The sequence below is a fragment of the Atheta coriaria genome, unplaced genomic scaffold (genome assembly GCF_025399875.1).
Source record: "Atheta coriaria isolate IRGN ID8LTWV9N9 unplaced genomic scaffold, Caltech_Dcor_3.1 hic_scaffold_16_pilon, whole genome shotgun sequence".
NCBI classification, from domain to species: Eukaryota; Metazoa; Arthropoda; class Insecta; order Coleoptera; family Staphylinidae; genus Dalotia; species Dalotia coriaria.
The window spans coordinates 1,260,226-1,280,585 of record NW_027045458.1 but is presented as its reverse complement, the minus strand read 5'-3'; the positions used below and the strand labels follow the sequence as shown (position 1 = coordinate 1,280,585).

Below are 20,360 nucleotides of genomic sequence, written 5' to 3'. Positions count from 1 at the left end.
CTGACACTACACAAGCATAGCACAAATAAGATGAATGTTTTCACTTGTACAAATACTATATGTTTATATTTATAAAATATAAATTTCTTAGCTGACTCAGTAACAAAATATATAGTGTATAAAAATATCACTCAGTCTGGTAAATGCCCTGATCATTAGTAACATCAATCTTTGGACCAATTTCCAACTTCTTTTTTGTCTTTTTACTCACAAAACTCAAGCTAGACTTATCAAAATCTAATGGCATCACACCCAGATCGCCGCTGTAACGATTCTTACAAACCTGTAAATACTTCTTGCCTTTTATAGAAGCCAGTCGCTTATCTTGAATAATTAAAATGTTGTCGGCTTCTTGCGAGGCTTTGGCACCGCCGAAAATTGAACTCATCGTCAGATCTTCCGCATCCCGCTCTTCCTAGGATGAATAACTAAAGTAACATGACAATTTCTTCGCGTAGCAAACGTTCGGAAGTTCGCTACGATTAAGTCCTGCTTCCAGAACCTGTCCATGTTTCTCGTCTCTTCACTCATACCCATCATAAACTGCAGGTTGTCAATGATGACATGTGAAATATCATGCACATAAACAGCATGTTCAATAGCTTCCATTACAACTTTGATCGATTGTTGGCCGTGAAAAGTCATATAGTAAATAGGAAGGACTTCAAATTTATCAGCCCAGTGATCGTACTGATCTAAATGTTCGTCGAGAGGAATACCCGCCATTTGTTGCAACATTGTGCGTGCTAAACGCGCGTTGCGAATTTCAAAACTGCCCCAAAGTGTATTCACACCTTGCATTGCTAAATCCAGAGAATATTCGCTTATGAAAGTTGTTTTTCCGCTGCCTGTTGGGCCAGTGAATACTGTGAGTTCGCCGCGTCGATGGCCTTTGATTATTCGATTTAGTGTGGGAAAACGTGACCATTTTATGCCCTGCACACGGTCGATGTTTTGCAGATCTGAGAGGACATCTTCACGCAGACTCGCAAACGTTGTGATTGATTTGTGCCACATTGGTTGCGCGGATGAGATGAGATTCTTGAAGTCCTGCAATGTTTCCGGAACAACTTCCATATTCCTATAGCAAACAATTATGTTTTAACAATTTAATCCAACTTACTTAGTAATATTTCACCTTATAAAGGAACATCTTCGTTCTCCAAGCTTCTTAGAAAAATTCCTAGCTGTTTCCCACGCGGAGAGATCATTTCCAAACCATAGAATCAACCTGACAAATCGATCAAACGCGGGTAAAACGTGCAAAGAGAGATTTGCAAGTCCATTTGGTAAACAGATAACGTGATATGCTGAATTAGCATTGACAAAAGTGAGAAAATCGCCAACGGTTGCAACTACGATTGCAGTTGATGATGATTTGCTGCCTCGATGGTATAAAATACCACTTGATGCTGTGTGTCTTAAAGATGGTTCGATTGAACTTTTAGCATTCACTCTAATAACTTTATGGCCCACAATGTCATATGCAGAATTATGAAGTGGAAAATACATACTGGTGTGGGTGATGTCCACTGTTACACCCAGTGTTATCATTAAACTCTTTGGAATTATGTCCTAGAACAATCAAATTAATAAATAAATCACAAAATAACTATAAAATCTTTACTGGCAGCTCAAATTTCTTCAATATTTGCTTGAAAAGAGCATCATCAATGTTTTTAAAACTTATTGTATTGTTTTTCAAGTTTCTTAAGTACTGTGTAAGTTTGTTCAGCTCTTTCACAACCAGTGGATCTTTGAATTTGACATTTTTGGTGTTGCTAGATGTGATGTAGGATTCAATATCAAACCAGGTTCCTGTATGATGACATGTTTCACATGTGAATGATCCTGAAGCAAAGACATATATTAAAATAAACTATTTAAAAAATAAAACAAAAATTATTAATACCTGTTCTTTTATTAACAAATATTTTTGTTTTATCTATTAGACTCTCTTTTTGCTTCTCACACATAGGACAACTAATTATAAAATTAGTGTAACCCTCCTCAAACTTCATATCATACTTCTTAAACTTTGATCGAATGGTGGAGACTGATACTTCTGGAATATCTTCAAGTCGAACATCCTTGAAACTTCGAAATTGAATATGTTGTACTTGATGGTTGGGTTGAGTGTTGTTGACGTTTGTTTTGGTTGTTTTATATAATTTGTAGAATGATTTGCAGTATTTGTTAACGATATTGAACGAATTAATAGAAAACATTGTTTTGAAAACTTATATTCATTATGAAGACATTGAATCATGTTATTGTCATTTATCCTTTTAACTTAAAAGTTGTTACAAGTCTTTGAGAATCACGTAAATCACATGTATAAATGCAAACATAACCTTACAGAAGTTGACCGTTTTTCACCTTAAAACTCGAATCGTTAACATACAATGCGTTCGTGGATGAAATTTGAATGAATAATCGACTGAATCGATTGAGTAGCCAAAAATTGGTTAATTTGTTGATTGTATACGGTAGTTGTATGTTTTCAGAAACAAAATGTTGATTAACTCAAACAATTACTCTTAAAAGAATTAGATTTCATTGATTTTGCGACGATAAACGGAAATTTAATAAAATTAACTATTTCTCATTATGTTAAACGATATTTACTATGATGTACAGTAATCAATTAATCAATTTGATTGACAAGAAATAATATTTTCATGATCATGCATCTACTATTAAATTTGAGCTTTTAATTAATGTAAATTATTGTTCTAGAACATTTTTAGTTTACAGAAACCTAAATAAGTAGATAGTAAATGTATATTTCTTGTTTTTTTTTCATGTAATGGCGGCCATTTTAATGGATAATCTATACATGGAAGTTGCAAACTCACTACAACTCATGTTAAATATAATCATAAACACACATTTTCAAAACGCAAGATGTGTAATTAAATTTGAAACACCTGCTAACGATTATTTCCTCATTCATTTAAATTCGACACTTCCACAATTAGTAAATCCGGAAATCTGTGTGCCTGGTTGCGTTAATTATATTCTATATGATTTATTACTAACCAACCACAATTATATTTACAAATGCCTTTTTGACAATAATGATAATGCATTTAAAGGCATTATTTTGTTAAAAAATGATACAATCAACAATTATAAACAACCAGAGTTTCGTTTTCAAGATGTTAACTTTCGTATTTATGCTGCGAATGCAATTTTTATCGAAAGAGTATACAATGAGTTTATCATTTATGCTTTTGATCATTGGGAATTAAGGGAGATAATTATATTAAACCGATGGAGTATTTCAGATAAAATGTTTCAAATGGGAAACATTAATGATTTCTTTTTGGATAAACGAAGAAAACAAACTGGAGGCCGTTTAGAAGTTGGTGTTTATCCTAATACTTTTCCAATGACTTTCGGATGTAACATTTTTAACGATATTTTTATATTTATTGTTATTTTGCGTATATTTTAGTAAACGCAGTTGGATCCGAAGTGAAAATGATGATATTCTTTTATTTGTTAACGATATTGAACGAATTAATAGAAAACATTGTTTTGAAAACTTATATTCATTATGAAGACATTGAATCATGTTATTGTCATTTATCCTTTTAACTTAAAAGTTGTTAAAAGTCTTTGAGAATCACGTAAATCACATGTATAAATTCAAACATAACCTTACAGAAGTTGGCCGTTTTTCACCTTAAAACTCGAATCGTTAACATACAATGCGTTCGTGGATGAAATTTGAATGAATAATTTGACTGAATCGATTGAGTAGCCAAAAATTGGTTAATTTGTTGATTGTATACGGTAGTTGTATGTTTTCAGAAACAAAATGTTGATTAACTTAAACAATTACTCTTAAAAGAATTAGATTTCATTGATTTTGCAACGATAAACGGAAATTTAATAAAATTAACTATTTCTCATTATGTTAAACGATATTTACTATGATGTACAGTAATCAATTAATCAATTTGATTGACAAGAAATAATGTTTTCATGATCATGCAACCACTTATTAAATTTGAGTGTTTAATTAATGTAAATTTATGTTCTAGAACATCTTTAGTTTACAGAAACCTAAATAAGTAGATAGTAAATGTATATTTCTTGTTTTTTTTCATATAATGGCGGCCATTTTAATGGATAATCTAAATATGGAAGTTGCAAACTCACTACAACTCATGTTAAATATAATCATAAACACACATTTTCAAAACGCAAGATGTGTTATTCAATTTGAAACACCTGCTAACGATTATTTCCTCATTCGTTTAAATTCGACACTTCCACAATTAGTAAATCCGAAAATCTGTGTTCCTGGTTGCATTCATTATATTCTATATGATTTATTACTAACCAACCACAATTATATTTACAAATGCCTTTTTGACAATAATGATAATGCATTTAAAGGCATTATTTTGTTAAAAAATTATACAATCAACAATTATAAACAACCAGAGTTTCGTTTTCAAGATGATAACTTTCGTATTTATGCTGCGAATGCAATTTTTATCGAAAAAGTATACAATGAGTTTATCATTTATGCTTTTGATCATTGGGAATTAAGGGAGATAATTATGTTAAACCGATGGAGAATTTCAGATAAAATGTTTCAAATGGGAAACATTAATGATTTCTTTTGGATAAACGAAGAGAAAACAAACTGGAGCCGTTTACGGTTGGTGTTTATCTAATACTTTTCAATGACTTTCGGATGTAACATTTTTAACGATATTTTTATATTTATTGTTATTTTGCGTATATTTTAGTAAACACCAGTTTGGATCAGAAGTGAAAATGGTGAAAAAGTATTCTTTGCATTTCATTGAATATGGACATTTCAGTATTAATCCACTGGATGGAGCTAAATAGACCAATGTTTTAGTAGGAATTTTAAGGCCTTACCTGGCCTATACAACTTATGACGTAACTAACCTAGATTTAGGTTTTCTTGCTCCAAAACCAAAGTAACATAACCTCATTTATAATCATGATCCTAACTTCATTTTATCTTACTTCCAGAGAATATATTGATTGGTTGAATCTATTGCAAGTATTCGAGTTAAAACTATGTATGTTAATCATTTCTTGTTACTTGACAATCGCCATTTTCTTTTGGTTTGAAAAAAGTCTCAAAACCAATGTGAATCGACCAGGACTCATGAAAATTATTGCTTTGTTTTTTACACAAGGATTAAAATCACATGATTTTCCATGTAATATTCGTGCTAATTGTTTAATTGCGATAATGTTCGTCATGTCAGTGCTGTATTCATCGCTTCTCTCTTCCGAGATTGTCGAAAAATTGATGACAGCCAGTTATGAAGCTGACATAAGGACGATTGAAGATCTGGCCAATTCAAAACTTCTGGTTGAATGGGCTAATCATCCGTATTGGCAGAGAGATTTTGAATCATTAACTGTAAATTATTTGAGGTTAGAAATGAATTAGTAATATTACAGCTATTAAAAATGTTTCCAGGATGCTATTGAAATTAAAGCTTTCTACGTTGGACTGATGAAACATAAATATTCCTACACAAAAGAAAGTAACAGTACATTATATGACAATTACCAAGTAGTAATTTATCATAAATGTAAAAATAATATGTACAGTTAATTATTTGCAGTATCGATATTATTGAACCAGAAAACCGGCGATTTTCTCTGTCTTTGTGAAGCCTATGGATGGTTTTTGAAATCATATTCGACGATTTCTCATAACAAGTGAAGTATATTTATTGCACATGCCGCTATTAAATCAGTTTATTCTTTGGTGGAAAAGTGGCGGTTTGCTTACAAAATGGGAGTGGGATACATACGCGACCGAAAACAAAATGGCGGATATACTAAAGTATCTGGATAATAAAATTCCACCGAAGGGACCAACCATATTGCTTTTGGAACACGTCCGGGGTGTTTTTCTGGTATGGATTATAGGAATTTCAATTGCGATATTATCATTCATCATAGAACTCTTATTATATAGATGTATTGTTTACACCACTTTGATTTAACTGTTACCATTATTTGTTATTATAACATTTATCAATTCTAGCAATTGTTCGTATTTCCAGCACATATTTTGCGATTAATACAAATTGGACAACACCACTATAATAATTAATGTAAAATCGCACAATCTTTCATTATTTTAATAATCCCTATTCCGGGACTCTTACTTGTATCATTCAGAGATGGCACTAGCATGAACTAAAAATCATATAACATAATTGTATTGTTTATTTCAATATTTATCGGCAAACGCGGATATTCGGCATGAGAATTGTGTTTGTTTTTAACACAATTTACTTTCTTATCACTTCCGCCGTGTGGAATGCAACGCATGAAATTCCCGAGTGTCGTCGTTGAAATCTCCTCGCGACGCATGCAGTAGATTCTAGTTTAGTCGGGATCGCGCAATTCGCAACAAGGTCGCATGCCATCGACGCGCTGGTCTTGCGCATCCCTTGCTTTCTTATCGTAAACTGCCGCGTCGTTGTTTGCTCTGCTACGACATGCGCTATCGATGGGTTTGCAGTCAGTTCCGCGCCGGTCGCTGGTTGATCCAGTCGAGTTTTGACCGACTCGTTTTGTTTGTTCAGACTTTTGCTTTCTAAATTTGCATTATATTCGTTCATCAATCGAGTATTTAATTGTAACTACTATAGTAATGTGATTTATTATTTGTGCGTTTAATGTCCATTATTGTAAAAAAGTGGTAGATGTTTGATCGCGGTTCGCTAAAGGAATTGGATATAGGATGGCCCCCATGTAGATTTATTGATCATTATTCTTGTGTAAGTAACTTTTAATTCAACAACACATGTTGTATTTCTTCTATGATGTATGAATATTTTATTTCTAAATCTTATGAAATATTTTCCCTGTTTTTCTTTTAATTACAGCACTTGCTGTCACCTGGTGAATGATGCGCATAACAATTCGTAAGTTTACAATTCAATCATATTTTTAATTCTAATTTCGCGACAAATTATTATTTCTGCACCTTTTCTTATCTGTATACAGATCACTGGTTGAGTAGGTTATTTTTGGTTGTAACATGAATTGTCATGTATTTATCATTTATTTATTATTATAATATTATACCGCAAGCGGCCATATCGTCTCAATATGCAATGTGACAATACCTATGGCGATTTTGCATGCAAAATTTCCCTAAACTAGTTTTCTAGTCGCATTCCTTTAGTTGGCCATCCTGCATGCGACCTTGTTTGTTGCATATAGTGCGCGTTTTATTGCGTCGTGCGCGCAGGATTATCGCGTGTGTTGGGCGCCGTTGCAGATTGTGCTGCGAGGTGTTCTCAGCGCAGTTTTGTGCCGGTCGTTGGTTGGGTAGGGCGTGTTTTTCGGGGCTGTTATCATTTAACACAATTTACTCACTTCCGCCGTGTAGATGCAACGCATGAAATTCCCGAGTGTCGTCGTTGAAATCTCCTCGCGACGCATGCAGTAGATTCTAGTTTAGTCGGGATTGCGCAATTTGCAACAAGGTCGCATGCCATCGACGCGCTGGTCTTGCGCACCCCTTGCTTTCTTATCGTAAACTGCCGCGTCGTTGTTTGCTCTGCTACGACATGCGCTATCGATGGGTTTGCAGTCAGTTCCGCGCCGGTCGCTGGTTGGTCCAGGCGTGTTTTGACCGACTCGTATTGTTTGTTCGGACTTCGTGGTTCGGACTTTTGCTTTCTAAATTTGCATTATACTCGTTCATCAATCGAGTATTTAATTGTAACTACTATAGTAATGTAATTTATTATTTGCGCGTTTAATGTACATTTATTATAAAAGAGGTGGTAGATGTTTGATCACTTTGTTTCGATGTGCATACTAGGGCTGTACAATTTTAGCCGGCTAAGCCGGTTAAAAAGTTAACACAACGATAGCTGGCTGACTACTTTCAGCCAGCCGGTTAACCGAAATTAGCCAGGCTGATAAACTAAAGGAAGCTAAACCGGCCAATTGGCTAATTTTATATTTTATACAATATCTTTGCTTCCAAGTATTGATAGGAAAATTCACGACTAAAAGGAAATTTAATACAAAGTAATTAGCCAGGTACTATGCAAGTGAGGTTCAGTGTCGGTCGCTAAATGAATTGGATATAGGACGGGCCCCATGTAGATTTATTGATCATTATCCCTGCGTAAGTAACTTTTAATTTAACAATACATGTTGTATTTCTTCTATGATGTATGAATATTTTATTCTTAAATCTTATGAAATATTTCAACTTTTTTTCTTTTAATTACAGCACTTGCTGTGCCCTGGTGAATGATGTGCATAACAATTCGTAAGTTTACAATTCAATCATATTTTTAATTCTAATTTCGCGACAAATTATTATTTCTGCACCTTTTCTTGTCTGTATACAGATCACTGGTTGTGTAGGTTATTTTTGGTTTTAACATGAATTGTCATGTATTTATTATTTATTTATTATTATAAACAAAATTTATGTGCATTTAATTCGTATTGGGTAAATGGTTCCAATAGGCGTATATGCCAATATTTATGGTATATTTTTGATTTTGTATTATAATACATTTAGTACCGTCGCAAGCGGCCATATCGTTACAATATGCAATGTGACAATACCTATGGCGATTTTGCATGCGAAATTTCCCTAAACTAGTTTTCCAGTCGCATTCCTTAGGATTTGGCCCATCCCTGCATACGACCTTGTTTGTTACGTAGTGCGCGTTTTATTGCGCGTTGTGCGCGCAGGGATTATCGCGTGTGTTGTTGGGCGCCGTTGCGGGTGTGCTGCGAGGTGTTCTCAGCTGATTTTGTGCCGGTCGTTGGTTGGGTAGGGCGTGTTTTTCGGGGCTGTTATCATTTTATTTGGAGTTTGTAAATCAGTAAATCGCGTTCATTTCGATAGTCCATCGACTGAATTTAGTTAGTAGTGACGCGTCTAGTGTTTATTATTAGATAATCAGGTGTCGAATATACAAAATCGGTAATTTTCTTTGCATTCATTGTGCGTGTTGCAAGATGCGTGCTATCAACTTGTTTACACTGCACGTTCGCGAGATACAGATTACATGCAACGTCTTGCAACTATCGTTGTGATATTATTTGGGCAATGGATTGGAACATGGACAATCTTCTTCGGGATAACCAAGAAAGAACGGTACAGTGCAAACTTTTTAAAAATCTTAATACACATATTTGTACACGCATTGTTCTACAAGTTTTACGCGTATGACGTGCAGTTAAGTCTTTGCTTGGGCCGGAATGGATCGACAGATCTTGTTATTGTGGTGATCATGCTTATCTAACCGTGTCTAGTATTACTGTATTTAAATGTGACTTAATTTTAGTTCGTGGTGAATTTTGCGCCAAATTTTTGGCCATGATCATTTCGTATTATAATACATTTGCATAAATTTAGTACCGTCGCAAGCGGCCATATAGTTTCAATATGCAATGTGACAATACCTATGGCGTATTTTCGTCGATTGCTTATCAGTATTTGTGTCTAAATAAGATTTCGAGTCGCATTTATATCATATTTTACACTTCGCAGGGAAGTTTTATTGCTTGTTTTGTCTACCTTATTAAATTCTCAAATTGACTTATATTTGTTTGTTACGGAAATTCGACGCACCAACTGGCGAAATTAGCATAAAAAGAGGGATTTTTTCACCTTTGCACCGTGAAATGTTGCAGGGTTTTCGGGGTTTGCACATAATCTTATCGGCTCAATAACTTCAGTGCGGTGTCAAAATGCGGAATTTAATTCTTCGTCGGGTTGTATTTGTTCGTTACACGATTTCGGCCTGCAACCCGCGATATACATAAAGTGGGTGATTTTTTCACCCTTCTTCATGAAAATGTTTGTGTTTTTGGGGTTTTGCACGTGATCTTGTTGGCTTAATAACTTCAAAATGGCGGCCAAAGTTTGCCCATTTTCTTGCATTTTTCAAAACTACGTGGCGGAAAACAGACCATATCTCGGTGACTCTTGATCATATTTTAGTTTTTAAATTTAATATGGGACAAGTGTGCGTTTTTATGATGCACCCTGAACTCCCGCGAAATTCGGTGTAGTAACTTTGCCAAGGAAAATGGCCGCTAAAGTTTGCCGCTTTTCTTGCATTTTTCAAAACGCGCGATGGAAAACAGGCCATATTTCGAGAACCCTTTGTCATATTTTTAGTTTTTATTTAATAATATGGGACAGAGTGCGTTTTTTAAGATGCACCCCTGTGTACCCTCGCGAAATTCGGTCGTAACTGCCTCCAAATTAGCCGCTAAAATTTGCGAATTTTCTTGCATATTTCAAAATACGCGATGGAAAACAGGCCGCTATCATAAGGAACCCATTGTCAAATTTTAGTTTGTTCTTTATTTAACAATGGGACAAGTGTGCATTTTTAAGATGCACCCTGTATTCCTACGAAATTTTGTCGTTACTACCTCAAAATGGCCGCCAAAGTTTGCCCTTTTATTGCATTTTCAAAACGCAGTGGAAAACAGGCCATATCTCACCGGACCACTTTGTCATATTTGGTTTTTATTTAATAATGGGACAGGAGTGCGGGTTTTGAAATGCACCCTTGAAGCCCCGCGAAATTCGATCGTAACTTTCTTTAAAATGGACGTCAAAGTTTGCCCTTTTCTTGCATTTTCAGAAACACGCGATGGAAACGGGCCTTATCTCGGTGACCCTTGGTCATATTTTGGATTTTCTTTATTTAATAAGAGGACTAGAATGCATTTTTAGATGCATCCCTGAACTCCGCAGAAATTCTGTCATAACTGCTTCAAATGGCCGCCAAAATTTGCCGCTTGCTGCATTTTCAAAACGCGCGATGGAAAACAGGCCATATCTCCCGGTGACCCTTTGTCATATTTTAGTTTTCTTTATTTGTGATAGGACAAAGTGGGCATTTTAATATGAACCCCTGAACCCCGAAATTCGGTCGTATCTGCCACAAAATAGCCGCCAAGTTTGCCCTTTATTGCATTTTAAAACACGCGATGGAAAGCAGGCCATATCTCGGTTACCACTTTGTCATGGCTTTTAGTTTTTTATTTAATAACAGGACAAGAATGTGTTTTTAAAATGCACCCCTGAACCCTCGCAAAATTTGGTCATAACTGCCTCAAAATGGCCGCCAAAGTTTGCCCTTTTCTTGCATTTTTCAAAACACGCGGTGGAAAACAGGCCATATCTTGGGAACCCTTTGTCATATTTTAGTTTTTTCTTTATTTAATTGTGGGACAAGTGCGCATTTTAAGATGCACCCCTGAACCTCCACGAAATTTGGTCGTATCTGCCTCAAAATGGCGGGCCAAGGTTTGCCTTTTTTTTGCATTTTTCAAAACACGTGATGGAAAACAGGCCAAATCTCGGGAACCCTTTGTCATATTTTAGTTTTTTCTTTATTTAATGATATGACAAGGGTGAATTTTTAAGATGCACCCCTGAACCCCAGCGAAATTTGGTCGTAACTGCCTCAAAATGGCCGCCAAAGTTTGCCCTTTTCTTGCATTTTTCAAAACACGCGGTGGAAAACAGGACATATCTCGGGAACCCTTCGTTGTATATAGGATCCATGTGATTTTTGCCGAATGATTTGAAATTTTGCACACAGAATTTCACTATTGCTTATCTGTGTAACAAGTTTTTTAGTCGCATTCCCCGCGTTTGCCTATCCTGCATACCCACCTTGTTTGTTGCAAATATTGCGCATTGCATTGCGGCGTGCGTGCAGTACTATCGCGTGTTGACGTGTGCTGCAGGTTTTGTGTCGGTCGTTGGTTAGGTCGGACAAACATATGGCAAATGACCATGTCGGATTACAAGGTGTGCCGGATTAAGCCGTGAACGGATTATCGGGATTCCACTGTATTGTTATTGTTCTGAACATGTCGTGAACTAATCGTGTATAATATTACTGTATTTAAATGTGATTTAATTTTAGGTCTTGGTGAATTCTGCGCCAAATATTTGCCCGAGGATCAACTCTTGGCTACCTGAAGTGGCGTCCGTCTTGTCCGTGTTCCAGCGACTTTCGTGCACCGCGGGAAAGAAAGGTAAAGTGTACTTTTTCATTGTGTTTGTTTACTGCAATTCCATTTAATTCATACGCTGTCATTAATTAAAAATATATTTATTTATTAAAAATTATACGAAATTTTGTGGATTTACATTTATATTTTTGAGTTTTACATGTTTCGCTCTGAGGGCATCTTCAGTAACAGTTTCAGATACTGATCAGCAAAAATAACCACCAATCGAAACTCAATAAATTCAACGTGGCGTCTAGGGATGCAGAATTAATTTCTCCTTCGGGTGGTATTTGCTTGTTGCAGGAATTCGACCTGCAACCCGCGAAAATTTGCATAAAAGCGCGATTTCTTCACCCTTTTCTCGTGATATGTTGGTATTTTTTCGTGTTTGCACGCGATCTTAGCGGGTCAATAAATTAAACTTGACGTCTAGAGTATGCGGAATTAAATTGTCGGGTGTATTTGTTTGTTGCAGTAATTTTGACCTGTTCGAAGGACCACACTTTTGCTTGTTTTAGATTTTTAACTGAGTCTGATACATCGTAGAAGGTCCATTCTGGTATCAGATTATAAGTACTAATTCTTTTATCATTTTCCTAAATAAATATTGTGATTATCGTACAAAATTGATTCCCAAAATTGCATTTTTATGTTCGAAGGACTAATTTTTGATGGTTTTGGGGATTTTGCACCTGAGTCTGACATCGTAGAAGGACCATTCTGGTACGAGAATATAAGTAATTAATTCCTTTATCATTTTCCTAAATAACTTTTGTGATTATCGTATAAATTGCTACCCAAAATTGCATTTTTATGTTCGAAGGACTAATTTTTGATGGTTTTTGGGATTTTGCACCTGATTCTGACATCGTAGAAGGACCATTCTTGTATCAGATTGTAAGTATTAAATTTCTTTATCAATTTCAATAACTTTTGTGATTATCTCACATATTGACCCCTCAAAAATTGCATTTTTATGTTCGAAGGACTTTACTTTTGATGGTTTTAGATTTTGCACCTGAGTTCGACACATCATAGAAGGCTGACCATTCTTGTATCAGATTATAAGTATTAAATTTCTTATCATTTTCCTCTAAATAACTTTTATGTAGGATTATCCACAAATAAAACCTCCCTTTAAATTGCATTTTTATGTTCGAAAGACTAATTTTTATTTGTTTTAGGATTTTGCACCTGAGTTCGACATCGTAGAAGCACCTTTCTGCATCAGATTGTAAGTATTTAATTTCTTTATCATCTTTCCTAAATAACTTTTGTGATTATCTCACAAATTAACCTCTTTAAAATTGCATTTTTATGTTCGAAAGACTAATTTTGCTTGTTTTAGAGATTTTGCACCTGAGTCTGACATCGTAGGTCCATTCTTGCATCAGATTGTAAGTAATTTCCTTTATCATTTTCCTCTAAAATAACTTTTTGTGATTATCTCACAAATTGGACCCCAAAAATTGAATTTTTATGTTCGAAGGACTAATTTTTGCTTGTTTTAGGATTTTGCACCTGAGTCTGACATCGTAGAAGAACCATTCTGCATCAGATTGTTATTATTAAATTTCATTATCTTTAATAACTTTTGTGATTATTACACAAAATTGACTCCCAAAATGTATGCCTGTGTGTTTTCTTTTTTAATAAAGAATATTTTAAAGTTTTTCTAAATTATAATTTATTTCTGTTGCTCTACCCGATCACATATTCATATTTAACGATCCCTCAAACTATTTATTTTGGAAAGTGCATGCTAGCGCCATCTATCAATTAGAAACTACAAACAACCGAAAGTTTGAGCTTCGGTCCGTCGCCACCAGAGGGCAGCATTATTATTAGTTACCGCGAAATTTTATCAGTTCCTCAACTTTCTGCTCTCCCAATATTCAATCTTTATTTTGTCGACTCTGTAGGCAAAATGACACAAAATTTGGACTCCGAAACAGTCGAAACTCAGGTTTTGGTATTTGATCGCAGAAAGTGTAAGGAGGCTGGATATAGTTTTCGCGGTAACTAATGACGGGTAAAAATAATGTTTAAAAATCTTTTCAGCAAGTGTACTTCAGTATAGGTGGAATTTTTAAATTTTGTTTTCGATTCTGTAAGCTAAAATTCTATATCGACTATTTATGTAATTATTTTCTTAACATTGACTGTTTAGGCTGTATTGGCAGTTTTAATTAAAAATTGTATTTTACATGCCAATCGGTCCTTAATCTATAAGTGTGTTACTAGTTTCCGATTCTGAATTTAATCTACTTTCAGAACTGAAAGCAGAATTTAAAAATTTTAATTATTACAGAACCTGCATTTGCTGAAAAGATTTCGTCATAAAAAGGCAAAATATTTTTCTTTTTTATGTCGAACGCTGTTTTCATTAAAATTGCAAAATAGGGTCAAAACGGTTAGCATAAATAAAAGTTAATAAAATAATCGATGTAGAATTAAATTATCAATCATAATCTGAAAATAGAATTTGGGGACTTAACTTCTTTTAATTTTCAATATAATAGAATTTTTGCTCTTTTTTATAATACCGTAACGAGTTTTTAAAAATTTTTGTGCCATTTTGTGGTTTTTCGACACGATGCTATCTTATCTAGAATTTTATGATCACAGGGGTCATTTATTCTTAGTCTCCTTTGTTGTCGAGATAATAACATTTAATCATCATAAATTAGCTATCTCTGACAAACCAAAAGTACAGGAATAAAAAGAACTACATATTCTTGATCCTGAGGAATTTTAGACAGATGGCATATTTTTCTCAAAATGAAGAACAAGTACCGTAAAAAATTTTTTAAGAAAAGATTTTGTTATAAAAAAGGCAAAAAGATTTCTTTTTATGTAGAAAATTAAAGTTGGAATTTTGAAATTTGAGGCTGCTGATACATACCCTAATTCTACATCGATTATTTTTGTAAAGTTTTTGCTATCATTAACCGTTTAGCCCTATTTGCAAATATAATAAAACACGTGTATCCCTGTCGGAATAGTTCAATTTATGAAAATTAAAATGGTACTATCCTTCGACAACCAGAAGTTGGCTAGAAAAAAAAGAACTACATATTCTGATCCTTGAAGAATTCTGGACAAGATGGCATCCTTATTGAAAAACAACAAAAAATGGTACAAAAAATTTTGTCGAGAACAAAGGAATTATACCCAAAATTCTTTTGGAATATTAGGGATCGCAGAAAGTGCAGCAGTAGGCTGAATCTCCAGCAATCTTGAATAGCGGCGTAGTTTAGTTACCGTGGATAGATGACACTAGTGATACCGTTTTTGAATTAATATTGATACAATATAAAAACACTTGAACTATTTTCCATATTTAGCAGTGGCATTTCCAATAAAGTTTATGATTTATGGATTAAATAAAGGAGTAACGATGTTGCGCGCTCAGTTCTCCGTTTTGGAAACAAATAAAACGATAAAAATTTATAGTCAAAAATATAAACTACCTTTTATTCAAACATGTAGAATATACACAATCAATTAAACTCAATCTCTAATGTATACAGCATTTTCAACAATACAAGCAAGAAAAAACAAGACATAATAATATGCAATTATATAATTTTTATAACTTTAACAAAATAAACAAAAAATGATAACAATAACAGCTTCAAGATGTTTGTAAATTCAGTCAATCGTGTTTGGAATCATCATCAGCACCTGGTATCTTCAATTTCTTGTACACTATAAACCAGGATGAATAACAGAATAGTAAAATATAAAATATTATAAATTGCCAAAATATAACATACGTTCTTGGAACTTAAGTCCAGTTGGAACACGTATCATGCTATTAATTAAAACATAATCCTCAATACGGACTCACTCCACAGTACCACGGAACCTCTCCAGTTGGTCCTATTGATTAACTGACCATCTCAGGATTAGCCAATGAATCATCCAACAACTGGAAAATATTTATGTAAATAAGTATACATATACATAGAATTAAATTAGTATTCTTACAGGATCCATAAAATTTCCATTTAGGGCACCGTGCGAGTAGCGGTAGAAGTGACTCCCCATTCCAAGGCACCGTACAATTTAGTGCAAGAGCAGCGTACGACGCCTTGTTCGCCGGCTAAAACAAAAAACCACAAAATTAGAAGACCAAAAAAAAAAGCATTTTTGCCCAGAGCTTCCCCGACAGCTAAGCCACAATATATATAATTTATATTATAAAAGAATTTAAATATCTATTATTTTGCTAAAAAGAACAGTTTGATGTCCTACAGCATGGCGTTCGCCCGCTAAACACTAAAACCAAAAAATTCGACGACCAAAAAAAGAAACACAAATAGGGCATTTTGTAGGTTTCCCCGAAGGATAAACCACAAATTATGTATAGAAATTATAAATAATTTAAATATCTATAATTTGGTGAGAATGGTTTGTCCTATGACGCGGATTCGCCCGCTAAACACTAAAAACCACAAAATTGAACAACCGAAAAGAGGAATAAAAGAGCATTTTGTAGGTTTTTCCCCAGGGATAAACCCACATATTATACATGAAAATTAAAAAGAGGAATTTAGTATCTATAATTTGGTGAGAGAACAGTTTGGTCCCGACGCGTTTCCAGAGCTAAATACTAAAAAATCTAAAATTAGCCGACCAAAACATAAAAAGGGCATTTTTTGGGTTTCCCGAGGATAAACCCACAAATTATATATAGGGAACGTAATGAATTTAAATATCCTATAATTTAGTGAAAGGAGCAGTTTACGTCCTACGACATGGCGTTTAAACCCGCTTTAAATACTAAAAACCACAAAATTGCCGATCAAAAAGAGCATAAAAGCGCATTTTTATAAGTTTTCCCGTTGGATAAGCCCATATTATACATAAAATTATAAAATTTTGAATATCTATAATTTTGGCAGAACGGTTATCTACCACGATATGGCGTTCGCCCGCTAAACACCTAAAACCACAAAATTGAGTCGACCGAAAGAAAAACACAAAAGGAATTTTGTAGGTTTCCAGAGTTAAACCACAAATTATATATGAAAATTATAAAATTTGAATATCTATAATTTGGTGAAGAAACGAGTTTATCCTACGACATGGCGTTCGCCCGCTAAATACTGAAGCCACAGGTAGCAGAGCCAGAAAGAAGACACAAAAATATGGCATTTTCATAGGTTTCTCGGATAAACCCACAAATTATACATAGAAATTATAAAGGAAATTGGAATATCTATAATTTTGGTGAAAAACGGTGATCCTACGACATGGCGTACATCAGCTAAATACTAAAAACAACAAAATTAGCCAGCCGAAAACACAAAAGGGCATTTCTAGAGAGAAGTTTCCCGAGGGATAAACTCACAAATTATACATAGAAAATTATAAAAATTTGAATATCTATAATTTGGTAAAAAGCAGTTATCCTACGACATGGCGTTTACCGCCCGCTAAACACTGAAGCCACAAATTAGCCGACCGAAGTCCACAAAATGGCATTTTCGTAGGTTTCCCGAGGGATAAACCACAAATTATACATGAAAATTATAAAAAAGAAATTGAATATCTATAATTTCGTGAAAAACGGTGATCCTACGACGCAAGCGTACATCAGCTAAATACTAAAAGAGCTTCAAATTAACCGACTGAAAACACAAAAAGGAGGCATTTTCTGCAGGTTTCCCGAGGGGATAAACTCACAAACTATACCTAGGGAATTTATAAAAATTTGAATATCTATAATATGGTGAAAGAACGGTTATCCTACGACGTGGCGTTCGCCCGCGCTAAACACCTAAAAACCACAAAAATTATGCGACCAGAAAACACAAAAGGGGCATTTTGTAGGTTTCCCGATAGTTAACCACAAGTTATATATAGAAAGGGTATAAAAAAGAAATTTTAATATCTATAATTTGTTAAAAGGAATGGATTTTGTCCCTTTCACGATATCGCGTTCGCCCGCTAAACACTGAAACCCTTAAAACTAGCCGACGAAAGACACAAACTATAGCATTTCCAAAAGGTTTTGAGGGATAAACCCACAAATTATACATAGAAAATTATAAAAATTTGAATGTCTATAATTTAATTGAAAAGAACGGTTGTTGTATCTTACGGTACTTAGCGTTCGCCCGCTAAACACTAAAAATAACAAAATTTATACGACCTAAAACAACAAACACAAAAAGGGCATTTCGTAGGTTTTTCCCGGAAGGATAAACCACAAATTACAGATGAAAATTATAAAAAATTTGAATATATATAGATTTGGTGAAAAGAACGGTTATCCTACGACATAGCGTTCACCAGCTAAATACAAAAACCACAAATTAGCCGACAGAAAAACACAGAAAGGGCATTTTGCTTGGGTTTCCAAAGGTTAAACCACAAGTTATACATAGAAAATTATAAAGAGGGAATTTTGAATATTTATAATTTGGTGAAAAGAACGGTTGTCCCTACGACATGGCGTTAGCCCGCTAAACCAGAAGCCGCAAAATTGTAGCCGGTAAAGATTAATATCGCGCTTAAAACTAAAAGCGATAGCAACCCACAATTAGCACTGATTATGAAAAGAATTGGAAAATTACCTATCAGATAAAAGTATAAAAACAATAATATTTCCAATAGTAAAAGGTTCGAAAAACACTGACTAAAAGTGCTAAAAGTTACATTTATCCAATTTTTGCCCATTTTATTCAATCGCGAATATCTCGTAAACTAAAAGAGATAAATAGGATCTGATCGCAGCGTCTGAATCTACGGACTATTCTCTATCAGATAGGATAGTTAAAAGGGAAATCTGAAAGATGAAATTTTCATTCTGAAGAAAAAATTGCCAAGGGGGGGTGCTTGATACTTTTTTTCGACGTTTTTCAAAAATTAATATCTCTTAAACTAAAAGTATTAGCTACCAACTAATTGTGTGTGTTGATTATGAAAGATTAGAAAATTACTCTATCAGATAAAAATATAAAAATAATTATATTTCCTACAGTAAAAGGTCAAAAAACGCGACTAAAAGAGGTGCTAAAAGTGACATTTATCAATTTTGCCCGGTACATTCAATCGCGAATATCTCGTAATAAACTAAAAAGAGATAAATAGAAATTTACAAATCACTTAGGGAACTATTTTACAGACGCTATTCTTTATAAGATTAAAATAATTCAATTTAATGGGGTTAAATACGACGCTATACCGTCGATTGCACGTGCATATGTTGGCGCCTATGATACAAGACCCAGCCTATTTGGTGTCAGGAGTGGCACTCACTACCTTAGCGTTGATATTATTATAATACAATCTTGAGTCCAAACTACTGGTAGGATGCTTGCAGTCCGTTGAGCTCGGCGTAAAGCCCATGGAATTGGAATTATTTTTAGCGCGCCTTTAATAGTGCAATACGGATTACGCGATACTTTTCGCATTTTTAATCGCACGTCCCGCACTCGATTTGTCGAATATTCCGGATACATTTTTGTAAACACTGCGTACTTTCCCCTAACAGGTGAAGGGGACAAGGCACGACCCTCCTCGGTAGCTAATTGAACACGATACAATAAAATGGTTAAATCAAACGCGTCGCGACCTGCACTCGATGAGTATTTCGTTACACCTCTCCAGGTCTCTCGCGAATATCGTTTATCACTTATACCTGTGAATCGAAACAAAGATTAAAAATACTGGGTAAGGATGATTTGGTAGATATTCGATACTAAATTTTTAAAAAGAATAAAATAAATAAATGATAAATTAATCTACATTGGCAAGGATTTTTTTAAATTATGAAAAATAAGAATATTAAAATAATTAAAAAATAATAAAGAGAGGTAGTTAGTTAAAATATGAAGGTGTGAAATATTAGTAGACACAAAAAGTACATAAACCGAAAACGAACGCGCCCGAATTACTAAAATGCCCCAATATATCGAATGTGTACCTGAAAGACAAGCAGAAAGAACAATTAGTAACATAAATTTTAAAAGTCATTAAAGACATTGGATATACGTTACAGCAATGTACCTTTTTCCATTCATGGGAGAGTAAGACTAATTCTGGACATCTTGTGGGTGACCTTGAAATGTCATCTAGAAACAGCAGAAATTTTTAAGTAAAAAGAGAAATAATAGCTAGTACCTATAGTTATTTTTTTAATATACATGCCTGCAATGGAAAACAGGAACGTTTTCAAGAAGTGGAATGAGAAACCGATCGTAATGAATCGTAATAAAAACAGAAAATAAAACAGAATTAAAATGTAACAAAATACTAAAGAATAAGTAAATGATAAATGTAACGCTAGAAGATAAAAATAA

The 20,360-nt window shown here is 34.2% G+C and overlaps 2 protein-coding genes across 2 annotated transcripts; one reads left to right on the top strand and one right to left on the bottom strand.

Annotated features, from left to right (window-relative positions):
* Nucleotides 1-37: 37 nt before the first annotated feature.
* LOC135802251 (mitochondrial DNA helicase-like) lies at nucleotides 38-2,358 on the bottom strand. Its single transcript, XM_065315801.1, is given in 5 exon segments — nucleotides 38-414; nucleotides 417-1,081; nucleotides 1,139-1,575; nucleotides 1,628-1,851; nucleotides 1,913-2,358. Coding segments are annotated over 5 exon segments (1,929 nt in total). The 5' UTR covers nucleotides 2,229-2,358; the 3' UTR covers nucleotides 38-127.
* Nucleotides 2,359-8,819: 6,461 nt separating this feature from the next.
* On the top strand, nucleotides 8,820-13,120 carry LOC135802337 (uncharacterized). The gene is made up of 5 exons (XM_065315900.1): nucleotides 8,820-9,157; nucleotides 11,958-12,069; nucleotides 12,705-12,782; nucleotides 12,869-12,942; nucleotides 13,055-13,120. The coding sequence occupies exons 1-5, from the start codon at nucleotides 9,110-9,112 to the stop codon at nucleotides 13,118-13,120; spliced, it is 378 nt and encodes a 125-aa protein (XP_065171972.1). The 5' UTR covers nucleotides 8,820-9,109.
* The last annotated feature ends 7,240 nt before the right edge of the window (nucleotides 13,121-20,360 follow it).